We start from the raw sequence: 17,218 nt of genomic DNA, 5'->3' as shown, positions 1-17,218 counted from the left end.
CTCTGAGTGGAGAAATGAAGATAAAATTCAGTTTTGTTTTTACCAACATATACAGACTGCTACAAGTCTGTAAACCTTTCTAAATTACCATTTATATTAAGAATTAAATGTTACACACTGTAGTCTGTGAAAAATGGATGAGAAGACACTTTTTCCAGTGAAGCATATGAAAGCTGTAAGGCTTATGTTTCCTTTGCAGTAGTAATATATTACACCCCCAAAGGGAATGGAACACTTGCAAAAATGCAAGTGTTTTAAAGATTTTCCTCATGACATCTCATACACAGATTCAGACTAAGGCCAAAACCAGCTAAAATCTGTAGTAGACTGATCTTTCAAACCTTTTGCCTAATTCGATCAGCTAGATGTTAAATTACATGTTGTAGAAATCTATATTCTAATACATTTTATGCTAGATCAGACTATAAAGTTCCAGAAGGATCTGGCTCTTGATGGTATCTAAGGCTTGCAGAGAGCACGAGCACTGAACAGGGGTTCCTTTCTGTTAGATACACTGTACTATAAACTTCTCTTAAGTCTATTTTGCTTTGGTTTCTTTTTTTGAAGCGCCCTGGAGGTCCAAAGTTTTTGATGAAAAAAAGAGTAAAATAAACTAAATAAATAAAATCCCTCACTTCACCACACCCAAAAATTTAGTTTTGCCTATCTCTAAGAAAATCTCCTTTTCACCAGCTCCCAAATATTATAAATCACTGCCACATGAAAGTTTTTCCTCTGCTCCTGTTTTTTTGTTTTGGTTCTGTTTGTTTTGTTGTTTGTTTTGGGGGGTTGTAGGGGTTTCATGTTTGTTTGGTTTGGTTTTGTGGTTTGTTTGTTTGTTTGTTTGGTGATTGGTTGGTTTGTTTTTAAAATAAACAGTACCTGAAACTAAGCACAGTGTTCCAGGTGAGTGTGCATTATCTCACTGGATCTTATATTCCTCATTACATTGGAAACAAAGTAATTTTAAAAAAATAAAAAAATAATGCCAAGTCCATTCCTTACCTAGTGAACAAACAGAACAGTGGTTTTCAGATGCTGCCATTCATTGCTGACAGGTTTTTCCACAGGTAACATAGGAAAATACAAGGGTTTCTTATGCAAACTGTTAAGTTATAACCCAACAACACACACAATAAGTTTGAAGTATTCCTTCCAAATTACTAACAGACTTGTCACACTAAACATTCTCAGTAAAAGCATTTCCCCAGATTTTCTGACCTGTTTAAGATAAAAATCACAAGGAAAAAAGAAAAAAAAAAAAAAAAAGAAAGAAAGAAAAAAGGCAATCGGCAGGGTTTATACAGTTCCCATCTAAGGGAGCAGACTCTTGGCTAAATCCATAAGCAAGCTGAGCAGACTACTCTTCTGTCACCACCAAGTGCCACTGCAATCAATCAGAATCACTATAGGAACACAAGACAGAGGAAAGCAGTTTTAAAATCAAAAGATAAAAAGTATATTTTTAATTTTAGTGTGTGTAAGTATTTTTAAGTATGCATGAGAAGAGCATGTTTTAAGACAATTCCACACAGAAACAGGGTGTCTTGTAGGAAATTCTTAAATAAAGTCCACTGCTTAATTGGTATAATGTAATGCCAAAGGCAGCCTTAAATTTCAAAAACAGATGATGATTTGGAAGACAGCATTCATTAGTTTGTAGACAACCACACAACAAACACACAGTTCTTCCTAAGAGGAAAATAAAATAGAAAAAATTGCCCTTAATTGTTTGGGGGTTTTTTTCTCCCTCATAATTAGGGCATCAAAAGAAAAACACAATTAGAGAATCAGAACTAGTGGTTTCTTCTGGAATAACAATTCCATCCCATGTTTTACCAGGTGACAGATGAATTCTGTGACCGGATGTTTACATCAAGCCCATGTAGAGTCAGTGCCTGATGATTACAGAGGTAAGTTTTTCATCCAGTTGACCACCATCATTATCACTGTCTGAGTATTTGTGTTTTCTCTGTGTGTCAATAAATGTCAAAAAAATACTAAACAAGTCACCATGCACTAAACTGTAAAAATACCTTACTGCAGAGATGTACTATTTTTTCTTCTATTACAACCATAACTTTCAACACAATAGACATGAGTTAGCAAAGTCTAACTTGAGAACGGAAAGACAGGGTCTTTGCCTCCCAACGACTGTTACATTTATATAGCAAAGAATCACAATATGCATTTTATAGAAGCTGTACAGTAAGCTGAGTGGGCATGTGTGCACATCGGTGCATTTGCATGCCCCTGTACTGAAAAACATGCAAGTCCTTTGTCATTATTAACAAGGGTTATTCAGCAAATTATTCAAATCAGTTGCTGGACTAAGCGTGCCACTTCAGAGTAGATCATGTCATCTGGAAATGTAATGCAAACTTCACATCCCAGCCAAAGAGTCTGCCAAGCCTGGGAACCGTCACATTGAGAAGCACTCCCATCAGCACAGGGAAGCTAAAACTGTAGAGCAGGTTTCCTTCCCTCAACCAACCTGACAGCAGTAGCTACTGCAGCACAGCACTGAGGGCGCTTCATTAATTCCACTCGGGGTACGTGAGGCCAGTCGTGGTTGACTGGACAAAGGGAACCAGCATCTGGGACAGGCAGGTCCAACCAGACAAAGTCAGAGCAACAATTAAGCCCACAGAGAAAGTTTTGGTTGTGATCCAAGTTACACTGTTATTTACTTAGTGAAAAAAGAAATGCTGTACACAGGGTTGTTTGGCCTATGCAGTGTGAATATGGTTTGGCTGGGAACAAAACAAAACAAAACAAAACACCACACAAATGCATTTTAGTTATAAGGGCTGTACCATTCAGTTCGCAAACTGGAAAACAAGCAAGTAAAGAGGGAATAAAATGACTGTATGTACTTGAAAAAACAAAGCAGTCCTGCTGTCCTTACCAAACTTTTGCAAAGATCACATGAAAACAAGAGTGAAGTTGCCTTTATCATTTCACATAACACTACACAAACTTGAAGCCTTTCTGTCACTAAACACTAAAAGCCAGAACCAACAGTGAATTTGCTGTCTAATGCTCAAAATTGCTTTCCCCTGAACACAACCACAAAGAAAAGCATAAACCACCTATCCCCCCCCAATACCATTAAAAACTAGAATATTAAACTAATTAGTACCAAAAAATTTCGTGCAAGAAGGTGCCTTTTTGTGGTCAGAGTACCCACAAACATGCATGCACACCCCTGCCAATACTGTAAGGCAGTTATGACAGCTTGTGAGTCAGCATTACGTACTCATCGTGGAAGAGGGGATCTAGCATAAGAAAGCTGCTAGAGTGGAAAAAAATAATTGGAAGGGGGTAAGGGAAAGGAAATAAAGCAGCAAACCATACCACAGAAACTAAGAGACAAACTATTTTCTGCTTACCACCATATTTAGAGATGGGAAAAAAAAAAAAAAAAAAGAATATTTTGAACACTGGATAGAATAAATGTCAGTTGTTATCATTACAGCTTGCTAAACCCATGTTGATCCAATAATATTTTAAACAGCTATAATAAATTGCAGCTATTTTGAAATAATGCCCAGTAGGATAGGTATTGTGTCCTCTAATTAGAAAGCTGCTCATTGCAACACTGAACTATGAACCATTTGAAAAAAAGAAATCAAACTAATGTTGCTTTATCTTGTCCTATTAAAAAATATTTTAAACATTTAACATGAAAACAGAATTTCTCCTTTTGAGAAGTAGCAGGTAACATGAGAAAATGGGATGAACTCTGACCTTAATGGCTAGTGAAGACAAATGAAAGTGAAACACTTCCACAATCATACACTTGTCTATTCATTTCAAGGCCACAGAACACTATGAGGTCAAGATGAGCTTTAGAAAACACAACAAAAAGCAAATCAACATTCTGCCTTTAAATAAATACAAAGTACTTTTGTTGAGATGAAGGTTGAAGCTTGCACTGACAGCTGGGAGAGCGAAGGTTTCTCCCTTACCCTTTACATAGCAGATTACTGTTAAATGTATTAAACAGTCACCGTGAGAGGCAGCACACCCAGGTGCCATGGACAACCAGAATCCAACAGGGCAGGTATGGAAACAGTTCACAGGGGCACAGAACCTGTCAGCCTTCCAAACTGTCAATTTACATCACCTTTTTGGAATATCCCATCTCAGCAATGTCTGTCACAGTACCTTAACAACTCCTGAAGGCATCAAAAGAGACAAAGAATAAACTTAATGTTTTGCTTTTAAATGTTTGTTTTCAGCAAACAAATATGCAATACATTCAGCATGAAGAATAAAGATATTGGAAATTTCTGAACCAAGCATGTTAGCTAAAGTAAAACAGGCTTGTATTCTATTGTTCATATTCCAAGAACATTACTTACAAAGTGGCCTCAAGACAGACTAAATATTATTCATCCAGATGCACTATGTTAGACAGATAGAAAAAGAGTAAGAACCACAGTATTTTAACTGTGCAACTTGCCAGTACTTCCCTTTATATATTTTTACACAATTAAAGAAGAGATTTTTGTTGTTCGTAATTCAAGTTTATCAATGGAACAAGTTGTGAGTGTCTTTAGAGTGATCCTTTAGATATATCCTTCAAGATTCATATAATTACCATCTTCTCTATCACACATTTTCAGTGATATGAATACGAGAGTCGATAGGTAAGCATTGCAAAGCATGAAGTGATGGACAAAGAAGGGGCTGCTGAAGTGTCATGTATGTATAAGGAAAGACAGAAGACATAACAGGAACTGAAAAATTGCTGTATAGTAACTTCTTGAAGTTTACTCCATGTATGGTTAAAAAAAAAAAGCCACATTTTTGAAGCTGAATTAAAATTTCAGGCTAATTAATGTACCTATAAAACTTCCATATTTTCAGCTTAGAAAGGAAGAGCATTTGAAAAGCAAGTCATTAATATTCTCCAAATATTTTTTTGTAGTTTCAGAAGCAGCACAGACACACTACACTAGCTTTGTAAGATGTTCTTTCCACGTTCAGAAATTGCGCTTTTGAAAAGAAACCTTTTACCTCTTTAGACAGCTTCCAAAACCTCGAAAACATGTATATGGAAAGAAAGGATATAACCACAAGCTTACTGCTATGAACAAACACATGTTCATTAGCTAAAAACAAAACAAACAAAAAAAAACACCCAAACAAATAAACACACACCAAAACCAACACCACATTAAACAATGTCTCATTTGTCCTGGACAGTTCATCTTCTACAAGCAATACAGGAAAAATTAATCTCTTCAACATCAACCACCACTCTCCCATCCTACCTAATAAGGTAAAGATATGACGAAGAAAATCTGCTTTTTAAAACACTTCACACTAATAAGAAACCAGTTTCTTTAGCCTGTGTGGCACAAAAGCATGGTTGGAATACCTTAGTACATCAGGATGTGCACGATACAAAAGCTGTATTTAGCACTCAGAACTAGCACTTGGTTTTGGAGGTGCCCAGGCAAAGCTGAGTCACTCAAAGGCAGCAGAACAGGCTCCAGAGGCAGGAGAAGACCATAGTATCATAGAATAGGTTGGAAGGGACCTTCAATGGGCATCTAGTCCAACCCCCCTGCAATAAGCAGGGACATCTTCAACTAGATCAGGTTGCTCAGAGTCCTGTCCAGCCTGGCCTGGAATGTCTCCAGGGATGGGGCATCTACTCCCTCTCTGGGCAACCTGGGCCAGTGTTTCACCACCATCGTTGTAAAAAAAAAAAAAAAAAAAAAAAAAAAAAAAGTCTTCCTCATGTCTAGTCTGAATCTCTCCTCCTTTAATTGAAAACTATTGTCCTTCATCCTATAGTAACAGGCCCTGCTAAAAAGTCTGTCCCCATCTTTCTTATAAGCCCCTTTTAAGTACTGAAAGGCTGCAATAAGGTCTCCCTGGAGCCTTCTCTTCTCCAGGCTGAACAACCCCACTCTCTCAGCCTGTCCTCATATAGGAAAAGATGGAGGGAGGAAGCCAGATGTGCCCAAAAAGACCTGAGGAATTTCAGAGGGGCTGAGGCATCTTCTCCCCACTCCAACTCATCTTTTCTGGGATACACCCCTCTCCCCAGATTCACTCAGGTGTGGGGTTCTGACACAGCCTCCCTAAATCTCAGTTCCCAGATGCAACTAAATGGAGGTCTCTGTCTCCACAGTCTCCCACAGTAGCTCCCAGCACCAACTGTGGTGCAAGGTAATAGAACTGATCGGATGCTAAAAGCCCCACTTCCCTTCCTCCCCTTCCACCTTGTGTCCTGAGACAACATGCTCCAATCACTTCTGCCAGGCCAGTTTAGATATCTATATTACCAGAAAATAAATATACCAAAATCAGTTTTCTAGTGGTTTTAGTCTCTGAAGTAGCTCATCAAGGTTAAAGAGGTACAGAAAGGGCTGCAGGGAACAAAAAGGGGGGAAAAAATGCAGAAGAAAGCAAAAATCAGACCCCAGAGTCTAACAAGGCCTCCTGCTATCAGCAGTTACATCAGGTTGACCATATTTACAGAAGTGTCCCCTTCTCAAAGTACTTCACAATGCCAGGGCCTATTCTTAATTCTTTCCCATGCCAATGAAAAATAAAAAAGCTTCCTGTTTTTTGGGATATTTTTAAGCCACAATAAAACATAATCACATTCCCCAGCTACTATAGATTTTGCAGTCAAGTTATCTGCATCTGATTGTGGAATAAAAATCATAGGGCTCACCAGCCATCAAGTTCAGCAGATGAGCTGCACCCTGAGAAAACCCATCATCCTGATTACAACTCTTCAGCAGCAGATACACAGGGAGACAGGGACCACCTTGTTATTTCATGTGTTGAGCTAGTTCAAGTTCAGCCATGAGAAAACCCTTTGAGAAAGAAAGAGTTACAATAAGAAACTCAAGACCCACCCAACACAAAAAAAAAAATCCACAGAAACAGTTGCTTTTTCTGTTGTAACGCTGGAGTGAATTCTTTCTTTTTTTAAACAGCAGTCAGTCACACAGATTACAGCACATCTCACCAATTAATTCAACCAGCCTTGTAAAGCAAATAAACTCCTACCCAGGCAACAATGCAAGTTCATCTTCACATAAAGATCAGCTAGTCTTGAACAATTACTTCAATTCACTCACAGCAAATAAGTCCTCCTTCAATACATCATTCATTAACTTCCTTTCTCCAATTTCTTCTCTCTCCCTACCTCTGCCACTCCTCCCCTACTACATGCTGTAGTCCCTATTCACCCTGCCCTCAAAGCAGAATAGTCCAGCACAGATCATTGCCCATGCGCAGTTCTTCTCTGTCTATCTTCACTGTATGTCTTGGCAGAAGAGAGTGCGCCCCTTGTAAATACAACAGGTAACATACAACATATAATGCAAAATAAAAATCTAGGCAGGCAGCCAACATCATGAGAAAAGTTTATCTCTCTCTGAAAAAAAAAAAAATAAAATCAAAAGTAAAAAAGTAACACTTTGGTTAACATCATCTGAGGTTTTCAACAAGCAAAATTAAATATCAAGAAAAGCAGATGCCTTTAAATTACAATTTCATATGATCCATAACTGAATGTCAGTAAAAAAAAAAAAAATTAAAAAGACGTGAATTTTGATCGTATCTACCTGAATATGTAAACTACATTTTGACTTGATTAGTCACACTGCACAGTCAAAACTGACATTTTCCTTTTCTGTGCTAAAACTGTACAACCTGTTATGCATTATAGTGGTAAACAAACAGCCCACTTCTTTCTAGAGCAGACAAGGCCTTAAAGGTAGTACTGGAGTAACATTTTATTTTTTGTGTGATAAAGGCCTAACATCATAAGCCAAGAAAAATTGGAACGTTAGCACCATTTGGGTGGACTTCTCTGCGCAACTGCAAGCTCCGCTCTCTTATGGATCTTACAGATGTTTCAAGAAAATCAGGCTTGTGATAATCTCATTTAGAGCAAGCAAGTGTCCATGCTCTTGTTCATTCAGGTAAATACTAATCTTCTTAGATTTCTACTATTTCCAGATTTCTTCTCCAGTTCTTTATGGTTCTATTTCAGGCAAATACAGCACACAAGTGAAACACAGTTCAGACTTTTAACACATGCCCAGTTGTTCTACAGGGCTAGTACAACAGTTAGTACTTCTTGTAGCATTTACTGCCACAGAATATAGGTATTTTGCTCACTAACATATGAGTACTGCCAAATCCAGAGTGATATAATCGCAAATTCAAGATTAAAAATAAACAGTGAAACTGCAAGATCTATCAGCAAGGTAAGCAAATCCTTACTGGCTGCATAATGCTGGAAAAGTATTTTATATAAATGTGCAAGTACTTACATGAAAGACTGACAGTTCACCTGAACAATAAAAACTAAATACTATAAAAACCTTTGGAAAATCTTCATCCTAAACTGGGTACTCTACAGTATCTCTACAAACTCCCACAGCTACAACTGATACCCAGCAATTCCCCTCCTTAAGTTTATAATAATTAAAGTGAAAAAACTTGCATTCAGTACTCACTGATAATGTATTCTATAATAGTAGAATTCTTTGAAAAAGCAAGTGTTTCATCTAAAGCTATTAACTGTTAAAACAGTTGTGAAAATAACCAAGTCAATCAGAAATTGTTTTTCTTACCATCAAAGGGAGTTATTTTTGTTCAAGCAATACATCTCACAAGGGAGTTTGCTTAAAATATACTAATCAGCTTTTTCTCATGTCCTTCTATTTTAAGTCACCAGTGAAAATTATTTACTAGGATGCAGCCTTGCATTACTCACCACCATGCTCATTCTGCCTCCTCAGAGTGTTCTTACTCATGCAAAGCATTTTTTCTTTAAGTTCTTCTTTGTTGGTTATTAAAAGTAATGAAAATAAATTTCTGGTTTTATAGCCAATAATCAGCCTATTAAAGGGAATTTCTATAGACTCCACACTAAAGGAATACTGGTAGAGATTTCTACAACATCAGGTCCTGATTAAGGTCATCGAGGCTTTTGAGTCCTGGAGTACTTCACATTTCTAGCCCCAGTGTGCTTTCACATGTTTAGATTTTAAGTAGTGCTGATTTCACTAGCATTCAAACATGCAATTAATTACTTAAATTTAGACTACTGGCACTGTTATTTCCTTCATTTCCAGTCAATGGAATAATTATCATAAACAGAGTTTAACAGATTCTTTTTAAAAGTCTTTAAAAATACCTTCAATAAACATAAAACCTTTTGAATTTACAAATTTCTTCAAGGTACTTCAGAAAACTAATCACAATTAGTCACGATTATAAAAAGCAGCTTTAAGTACAATTTGGTATTATCAGAAGTCCCTTTCTATTCAAGGCATGTTCCTACAATATTTAAACACTGTTACCTTATCATCGCCAAAAGTTTCCATCCTGTGGTAGATTCTAATACATTATTTGCGAACAGTCATGAAAATGAGTAATTCATGTACCCGGATAGTATTGTCTGGTTTAACTTGTGCATGACACAGTGTGTAGGATTGGAAATTAAAATCATTATTTGTCTTCAACAGTTACAGATCCTTCCCAGATAATTATTCATTTTACAGGAGACCGTAGTTCCTACATGATTTTAGTCAATTCTTCATCACATAAGTCAGATACTAAGTTGTGATGCACTGATATAACTACTTGAAAGTGCTGTTAAGAGCAGTAAAACACCCCTTCCCTGCCACATTACCAGCAGAGTTGAGAGCATGTATTATCCACTCATTATTCCAGGTCACAGTTTGCATTTTCTGTTAACAGCTTGGTGCACTTCCATAATGACCTAGAATGTTGTAAAATATTGAAACATACCCTCATTTGGTATTACTCTTACAGTTAAGGATTTTTTTCCAAGTTAACTAAAATTTCCCACATGAATCTGTCAGACTGAAAAGATATGCAGGCTTCTCAAAAACAAACAAACAAAACAAACCACCACCACACACTAAACAAAACTGTAAAACACCTCACACTCTTCCTGATATCACCAAATGCAGAGGAAAGATAAGAAAACCCAACCTTTTCCATCTATCTTCTCAAACTATATGAGAATACTAACAGATTGACTTAAACAGGCACACAGCAGAAAACTGGTGCCAGTTGCGATTACAAAAGAAGCTATCCTAAGATTCTTGTTCAACCATGTCACTAAGGATTTGATGCCATAGATTGAAGTTCTCCAAAAAAAAAAGAAAAAAAAAAAAAACAAAAAACAAAACAAACACAAAAGCAAAAGGAAGTTCAGTCTTCCTAGAAATGAAAATATTATGTTGAGCCTGCACATGCTTCAGTTGTTCTTACATCAGAGTATCCGTTCTCAAAGTTCTCATTCCATCTTCTTCAGTAATCAGTAGAAGAGGGGAAATAAAAGCATTACTTGTGGAGTTTCTTTTCCATTTTTTTGCTTTCTCAAAAATTTCCAAAGACAAGTTTACTTCTGGTTACATCTTTTAAGCACTGTATCACCAGGCAAACAGTATTTAGGGAACATACATATTTAGCAGAGCTGCATCATCATTCACTGGCCACTTGACAAGTTTACAGCAGTTTGTAACATAAGGAGTGGTTTTAATGAATCTCTAAACTACTGAAGCCGTTATGACATACAACATTATTAACATCATAGACATTAAAGCAAGTATCTTTATCACGTGTGTCAGCTAACAAAACAGACAAATAATAAAATATAAGGAAAAACTCATAATGTGAACAGACAAATATTTCACTAAATGTAATAAAGTCCTCTCAAGAAAAAAAGGTGAAATTAATTCATGGTTATTCGAATTATCATCCAGCATGATAAAAACCTTTTCAGAATTAAATTACCTCCTTTGAGCATAAAAAGCATAATCATAGGCTTTCTTACTGACACAGTCTTTTGTAAATAGTGAAAGTAACTTACAGGCTCTGATATTGTCATTTCAAAGAGCACACATAAAAATTGTTCCAAAAATTGTATGTAAAATAGCATCAGTAACTTAAGCATACTTTTAATTATCTCCCCTTTGAGGTGACTTTTTAAACATCATAGCAAAATAAAAACATGACAAAGAAAATCGCTGGTAAAGAAAGATGCTATTCTGATAAACTAAAGATAGATAAGCGTCCCAAAGTCTTCCCAAATTCCTCAATAGACAGGTAGATAGATCAAACAATAGACCAACTAATCTCAGAACTTAAAGCTGGAAAATATACTCCTGCTTGGCCACATAAAAATAACTAAACCATGAAGCCAAGCAACCTCACTCTCTGTAAAAAAACAAGAGTCTAGCATTCAGAATCTACAAACACAGTTTCTGGTTTGTTAGATTTTAAGACAGATCTAGGAGAGGATCTTTCACACAATTTTGGCAGGACATCTAAAGACAGTATCCAGAGAGAACAGGACCAAGCACAGGGCTACAGAGGCTGAAAAACAAAACACCAAATGTAAGACACTTAGTTTTGGGGTCTGTTCAGACTTGCTTCACTTTTATAAGCAGTAAGAACCCAAAATCCCAAATGTTTATTGATGTACCAAGTCACTTCATCTGACTGGAGACGCCCAACTATGGAAAGATAAGCACAAAAATTAGATTGTGAGATTTATCCACCTCAATGAAAAATGACTTTGCAAGAGGCTCCTCAGTGAGAAACCCAGCCTCGTGTTTAGCATAATCACAGGAAAAAAGCTTGCAGGGTTACAGGATTGTTTTGTTTTTGTTTTAAAGCTAATTCCAAGGAGTACATCAGCGATCTGGCTATTCACATCCAGCTTTTAATGGAATAAATTTAAACTCGACAATAATGGAATGCAATGCAAAACTTGGGCAGAGAAGTAAAGATCCAGGTATGATCAATTTACCTACCACATACCACAAATTAACATCACTGTTGAGGGCGGGTCTGAGTCTTGCTGGTATCCTCCTGTTCCTTATACAGGGTTAACTCTCCAATCATTATACTTCTAACAGCCACAATGAAGCAGTGCGGATGTCCCCTTTCTTACCCCATACTGCAGCCCTGTTTTTGAGAGGTTTCCTTTCTGGCATCAAAGGGCTCACATTAGCTCAGAACTTCTCCCACAAAAGGTAACTGTGTGACAGAGACCTCCAACCCACACTTACTAGCGTTGTGACAGCTTACAGACTGATGGCCACTCACAAGGACAATCATGTTACTTTCTATCTAGTTATTTAGCAGAGCTGCAAACAGTAGCAGAGAGACAAGAACTATGCATCCCGACTCTGGATGGTCACTATCCAGACAACCATCTTTCCATATGAAAGTTTTATATCCCGCTATGAAAGCCCTGAAGTAGAACTGACCTCTACAGACATCACATAAAGAGTCACTCCCCAGCATCAGACATTTTAACATGGAGCTGAACAAGGTGCTGGGCCACCTTGTCTAGACCATGTTTTTGCCAAGAACGGTTGGAGCAGATGATCCTTGTGGTCCCTTCCAACCTGATATTCTGTTATTCTACAATTCCAAATAAACAGATTTTCTAACTAACAATGTATGCTATGAATACAGCATTAAAGTCTCGCTAACCTCCATTCACTATTCTGACCTATTGTTTCATAGTTCAACTGTCCAGTACCAACTAGAAATTCAACACTGTGCCCCTTACTCAGATTTACCTAGATCTGAAAATGCTCCATTTCTTGTTCAGCACAGCAGCACCATCATTCCTACACTCAAGAATCATCACTTCATACCTTGTGCTCCCTCTACTCTTTCCCCAAGCAGCTACTAAAAGCAATTAAGAGAAAATACCAGGCAAGACAGGCCTCTGATCCAACCTAATCCGGCAATTTTTATGTGCATCTTATCTATCCTACTAATCCTCCCTCCCAAATTACAGACACTACTACAGCATCCACGGTCACGCAGCCCACTCTAGAAATATTCACCTGCCTGGTACAGCTCCATATCAGAGCAATGATCTGTTAAACTCGCCTTGTCAGTCATTCTCTACACTTGGAAATTCATTACAAGAAAAGGAGTCTATTTTCTTGTTCTCCAGAGAATGACGCCACAAGACTCATAGCAAAACAATTATTCCAGACCATTACTAGACTGGTGAATTTCCAAAAGGGGGAATGAGAGAAAGGCTGTGTCAGTGAAAGTGACATAGTGAAAGTATTTCTACACCATATTTTTGTTTTCAAGGTATGATGAGTATCTCCAATCCTCAGAAATCAACAGAAACTTCACCATGAACATCTATATTTGACACATAGTACACAACATGATACACCTGCAAAGGCAAGGAAAGAAGATTACCAGAGATCACATCTGTCATAAAACCAGTTTGGTGTTCTCTTACCTTTCTGCACACATTCCTTTTCCAGATTATGCCCATATTCCCCACTCACCCAGCAATTGCAGACAACTGTTGAAGCAGCTGCAGAAGTGAGTCTCTAAAAGGCCCTACACACAGATGCCACATTAAAAAAAACCTGCATAGATAATTAAATCATAATGTTTTATGCATGCTATGTAAAATTTTATATCTAGTAGCCACCTTCTAAGAGCTTATATCCCATCTTAAGCTCATTATAAAGAAAAGCTCTTATACATTAATTGATCAAGGTAAAAATTACATTCTCACTACATCTATTAAAATTATACCATGACTTTAAGAAGTATCCCTCCCAGTAGCCATGCATAACAGAGCTTATCTGTGCCACTGACTGCAGAATCAAGGCTGCAGACTACAACTGCAATAGCTGACTTGCAACCTAAAATGAGAAGATCTGAATGCACAAAAAAATAATGTAAAAAAAAGGCTGCAAGTCATAAAAAACTTCAGTACCAGTCAAGTTCAAAACAACTTTTTGCAGGTAATCTGCTTGCAAGATCTCATTCTCAGTTAAATACTGTTTACCATCTTACTAATTTCTTTCAGAAAGGCCTTCCTTCTAACAGCAAAGAAAGAACCGGCATTTTCAGGCAAACTAGTTTTTCAACCCAAACACACAGAGGGATTAAAAATGAGGTTTACACTGGAACCTGTCTACTCCATGAAGCTCTCATAAAATTGGAACATATACCTAGCTGCTTCCTAGGAAAGAGCAAGCAAAGTCCTGTGTAAACTATTAGGTCATTTAATAACCAGAAAATTAGAAACTAAAATAGTAGGTCCATACAGAAAAGATTTACTGCAATATACAAGACAAACTCAGTCCTTAAGTACTTCATATCCTTGAACCAAGCAAAGCTGGATACAACCTTTGATACTCAGGATTTCATTTCAGAAGAAACTTTCAGGTTCTTCTGGAGAAATGCTAAGATCTGCCCTTACTTAAACACAAATCTCAGAACTGGCAACAGCTGAGTCTTCAAGTATGCAGAAAGCTACAGATTTTATACAGAATAAAAACTGAACCCTACAATCTGTATAAAAACTGCCACGTACCTGACTTTAAAACATTTCCAAGCAGCATATCCCTTTCTCTCCCTTTGGTTCCAGCTCAAATATGACAAATATGAAACTTGAGGATCTGGAAGCTTTACTAAAACATTATTTCCAAACAAACAGAGGAGGTCAAGCAATCCAGTTACCTGGAAATAAAGATCACACTACCTGACCCGCTCCTTATCTACACGAGCACGTTTTCTTTCTCCTCAAAGTTTCCACTGTAGCTACTGCTGCTGCAGCTCTAGCGGTATCAGCCAGGAACACGACCCAAGGAAAGCAGAGCAGGCTGCTAGTGTCGTAGCCATCACATCGTGTAAAATTGCTGTGAGCAGAATGAGACAATGATGTGCTTGAATGATAGCAGCTGTTCTGTGCTGGCATCGCCACAAGCAAAGCTGTAATCACAGCCAGGTGCAATGGTGGGAATTTGGGGGGCTGAAGGCTATGCCTGCACCTGTGGCACTCTAACTTCCAGCCACGCAATGTTTGCTTTTAAAGACCATCTGTCATTTTGACAAGCTCCCTACATGAGCGTCACTGGAGCAAGCTACCTTTTGTATTTCCTTACCAAAGCCTTTCTCCCTTTTGTACAACATCCAATTTCAGCCTCATATGTGCTTCATGAACAGAAAAGGATACGGTAACTATGGTGTAGGAACCACTGAATCATAAGAATTCAAAACACTCCTAGTTCCTGTGATCAAAGCTAAATCCTTTAGGAAGATTACCTGCACCAGAACCCTGAAAAATCCTGCGACTCAAGTACTTTTATACTGCATCTTTGAGATAAAGTGTGTTTTCCCCTGCTACTGAGAAGGGCTACCTCCAGTTACATTTAACTACAGCGAGCACATTTTAACACGGGCTGTTGTGTTTCTTGATCCATCTTTGCAGCTTTGGGCCTGGCAACCAGCTGCGAACGCAACAGTCTACAGATAGAGACCACAACTCCAAGGCCATTAAAAGGAACATTTAATCAGAAAGCAAATAAAAACAGAAAAATAACCCTAATCAAGCATCTATTTAAACAACTAGAAGTACATGCCCTATAAGGAAGGGATATGAGACGCCAAATCCACTCGCACCCCAGCACCCATAGTGTGAAACGGCAGAGGGGCAGCTCTCCGAATCTGGCGATGATTTCACCACTTCTCTAAAAATATCGCTCCTGGAGGGCCCGGCGTGTGTTGGAAGCGGCACGTACCGCGGGCGCGGAGGGGCAGGGCGAGCCCCTTCTCGGCGGCGCGGCCAGGCCAGGTGCTGTCCCGCTCCCTCAGAAGTTCGCCCCCTCTCCCCGGCAGCTGACCGCTAACCCGCACCGCACCCGCGGAGGCGGCACGACCACCCCCTCCCCGCCCCGGTCCCGGCTCCCGTCCCTGCTTTTGCATTTTCGGAACAGTTCTGGTCACCCCATTCACGGCAGCGTTTTCAGGCGGGCACCGCTGTCGTCCAACCTTGGCCGTGCGGCGGCGAGGAGTGCCCGCCGCGGGACGCCTTCGTGGTCCCTTAGGAAGGGAGAAGGCGACCACCCATCCCGCGCAGAGGCACCGGCGCAGCCCCGGCAGGTGCCAGGGGGCAGCGAGTGCCCAGCGCCCCACCCCGACCCCGAGACCTTCGCCCCTCTGCAAGGGAAGTTGAGCGCGGCGGCGCCCCCCACGCCGGGCAGACCCTCCCCACGCCTTCCCGCCCCGCCGGGCAGGGTCAGCGCCCGCAGCCGCGGGACGCCCGCAGTTTGCGGAGCAGCAGCAGCAAACACCTACCCGGAGAGCTTCCCAATCTTCACAAAGCTAAACACATCCATCCATGCAGCCGGCTAGCTCTGCCCGTCGCACGCACTCACTCCAGCAGCAGCAGCGGCGGCGGCAGCAGCAGCAGCTCCATGTCGGGAGAAGGTTGCGTCCAGCGGCAGCAACAGCCCTTGCAAAGGCAGGAGCCGGCGGAGGCTGCTACCCCCCTCCGGCAGGGAGCTGGGCGTGCAGCATCTCGCCGGAGCCGCGTTCATCGGCGCGCAGCCCTCCCCCTCCGTTCCCCCCGCCCCGCTCGCTGCCTGCCTTGCCCCCTCCCTGGGGTAACTCGAAGCACGGGGAGGGTGCCGGGGGCTGCCTGGCCGGAGGGCTGCCCTCAAGCCCGGAAAGCTGAAGGGAAGGCGGCAGGTAGCGCTCTGCTGCCTCTTCGCAGTATCCCCAGAGAAGGAAGGCGGGCGGGGGCGCTGAGGAAGGTGGAGGGTGCAGCAAGGGGGAGATTTTCCTCTCACTGGCGATGTTTCCCCCTGCTGTGGGGGAGCGGAGGGCGCTAGCGGCGGCGGCCCGGGCGAGCGCCGCCCGCTGGCTCCAGCCCGAGGCGGCACTGCGGCCGCTGGGAGCGCGCCGGGCGGAGGGGCCTGGCTGCCCGGGGCCGCGGGCACGGAGGGCGAGGGTCGGGGCTGGAAGGGGTGTCTGCCTTCGGCACGCCTGAGGGAGAGGGGAAGGGCAACCCTGGTGAGTGGGAGGCGGCTCCCCCCCAACCCCCCAGTCGGGGACCAGCACCCTGGGCCTGGTGAGGAGACCATAGCTCAGAGGCTTCCTCCAAAAGCAAAAACGAGGGGGAGCAGAGAGCCCCCTTCCCCCACAGCCATCTCCCCTCTGCCATCACACTGTGCCATGCTTCCCTCCAGGGTGGGGAAGGGCCTCTTGGCCTTCAGCCCTCACACTGGGTGCTCATCAATGGTGGAGCTCTGACAAGCAGCAGGGCTCAGTTCTACTGCCAGGACGGTGTCACCATACTGTGACCTCCATGCCTCTGCCATAAAAGAACTTCTAAAAAGAACTTGGAGGAATGCAG

The 17,218-nt window shown here is 40.8% G+C and overlaps 1 protein-coding gene across 2 annotated transcripts in view; it reads right to left on the bottom strand.

The window, feature by feature from the left end:
- The window catches only part of FRMPD4 (FERM and PDZ domain containing 4), a gene marked incomplete at its 5' end in the record, with an annotated part of 306,730 nt that extends 290,531 nt beyond the window's left edge, over window positions 1–16,199 (bottom strand). For both annotated transcript variants that reach the window (XM_080348475.1, XM_080348476.1), the window contains one exon: window positions 16,159–16,199. In XM_080348475.1, the coding sequence (XP_080204601.1) occupies window positions 16,159–16,199 (41 nt within the window). The remainder of the gene's footprint in view (window positions 1–16,158) is intronic.
- Window positions 16,200–17,218: the final 1,019 nt, after the last annotated feature.

This window comes from Nesoenas mayeri (assembly GCF_963082525.1).
Source record: "Nesoenas mayeri genome assembly, chromosome: 1".
NCBI lineage: Eukaryota > Metazoa > Chordata > Aves > Columbiformes > Columbidae > Nesoenas > Nesoenas mayeri.
The sequence above is the reverse complement of the archived record's forward strand: the minus strand, read 5'-3'. Positions and strand labels throughout refer to the sequence as shown.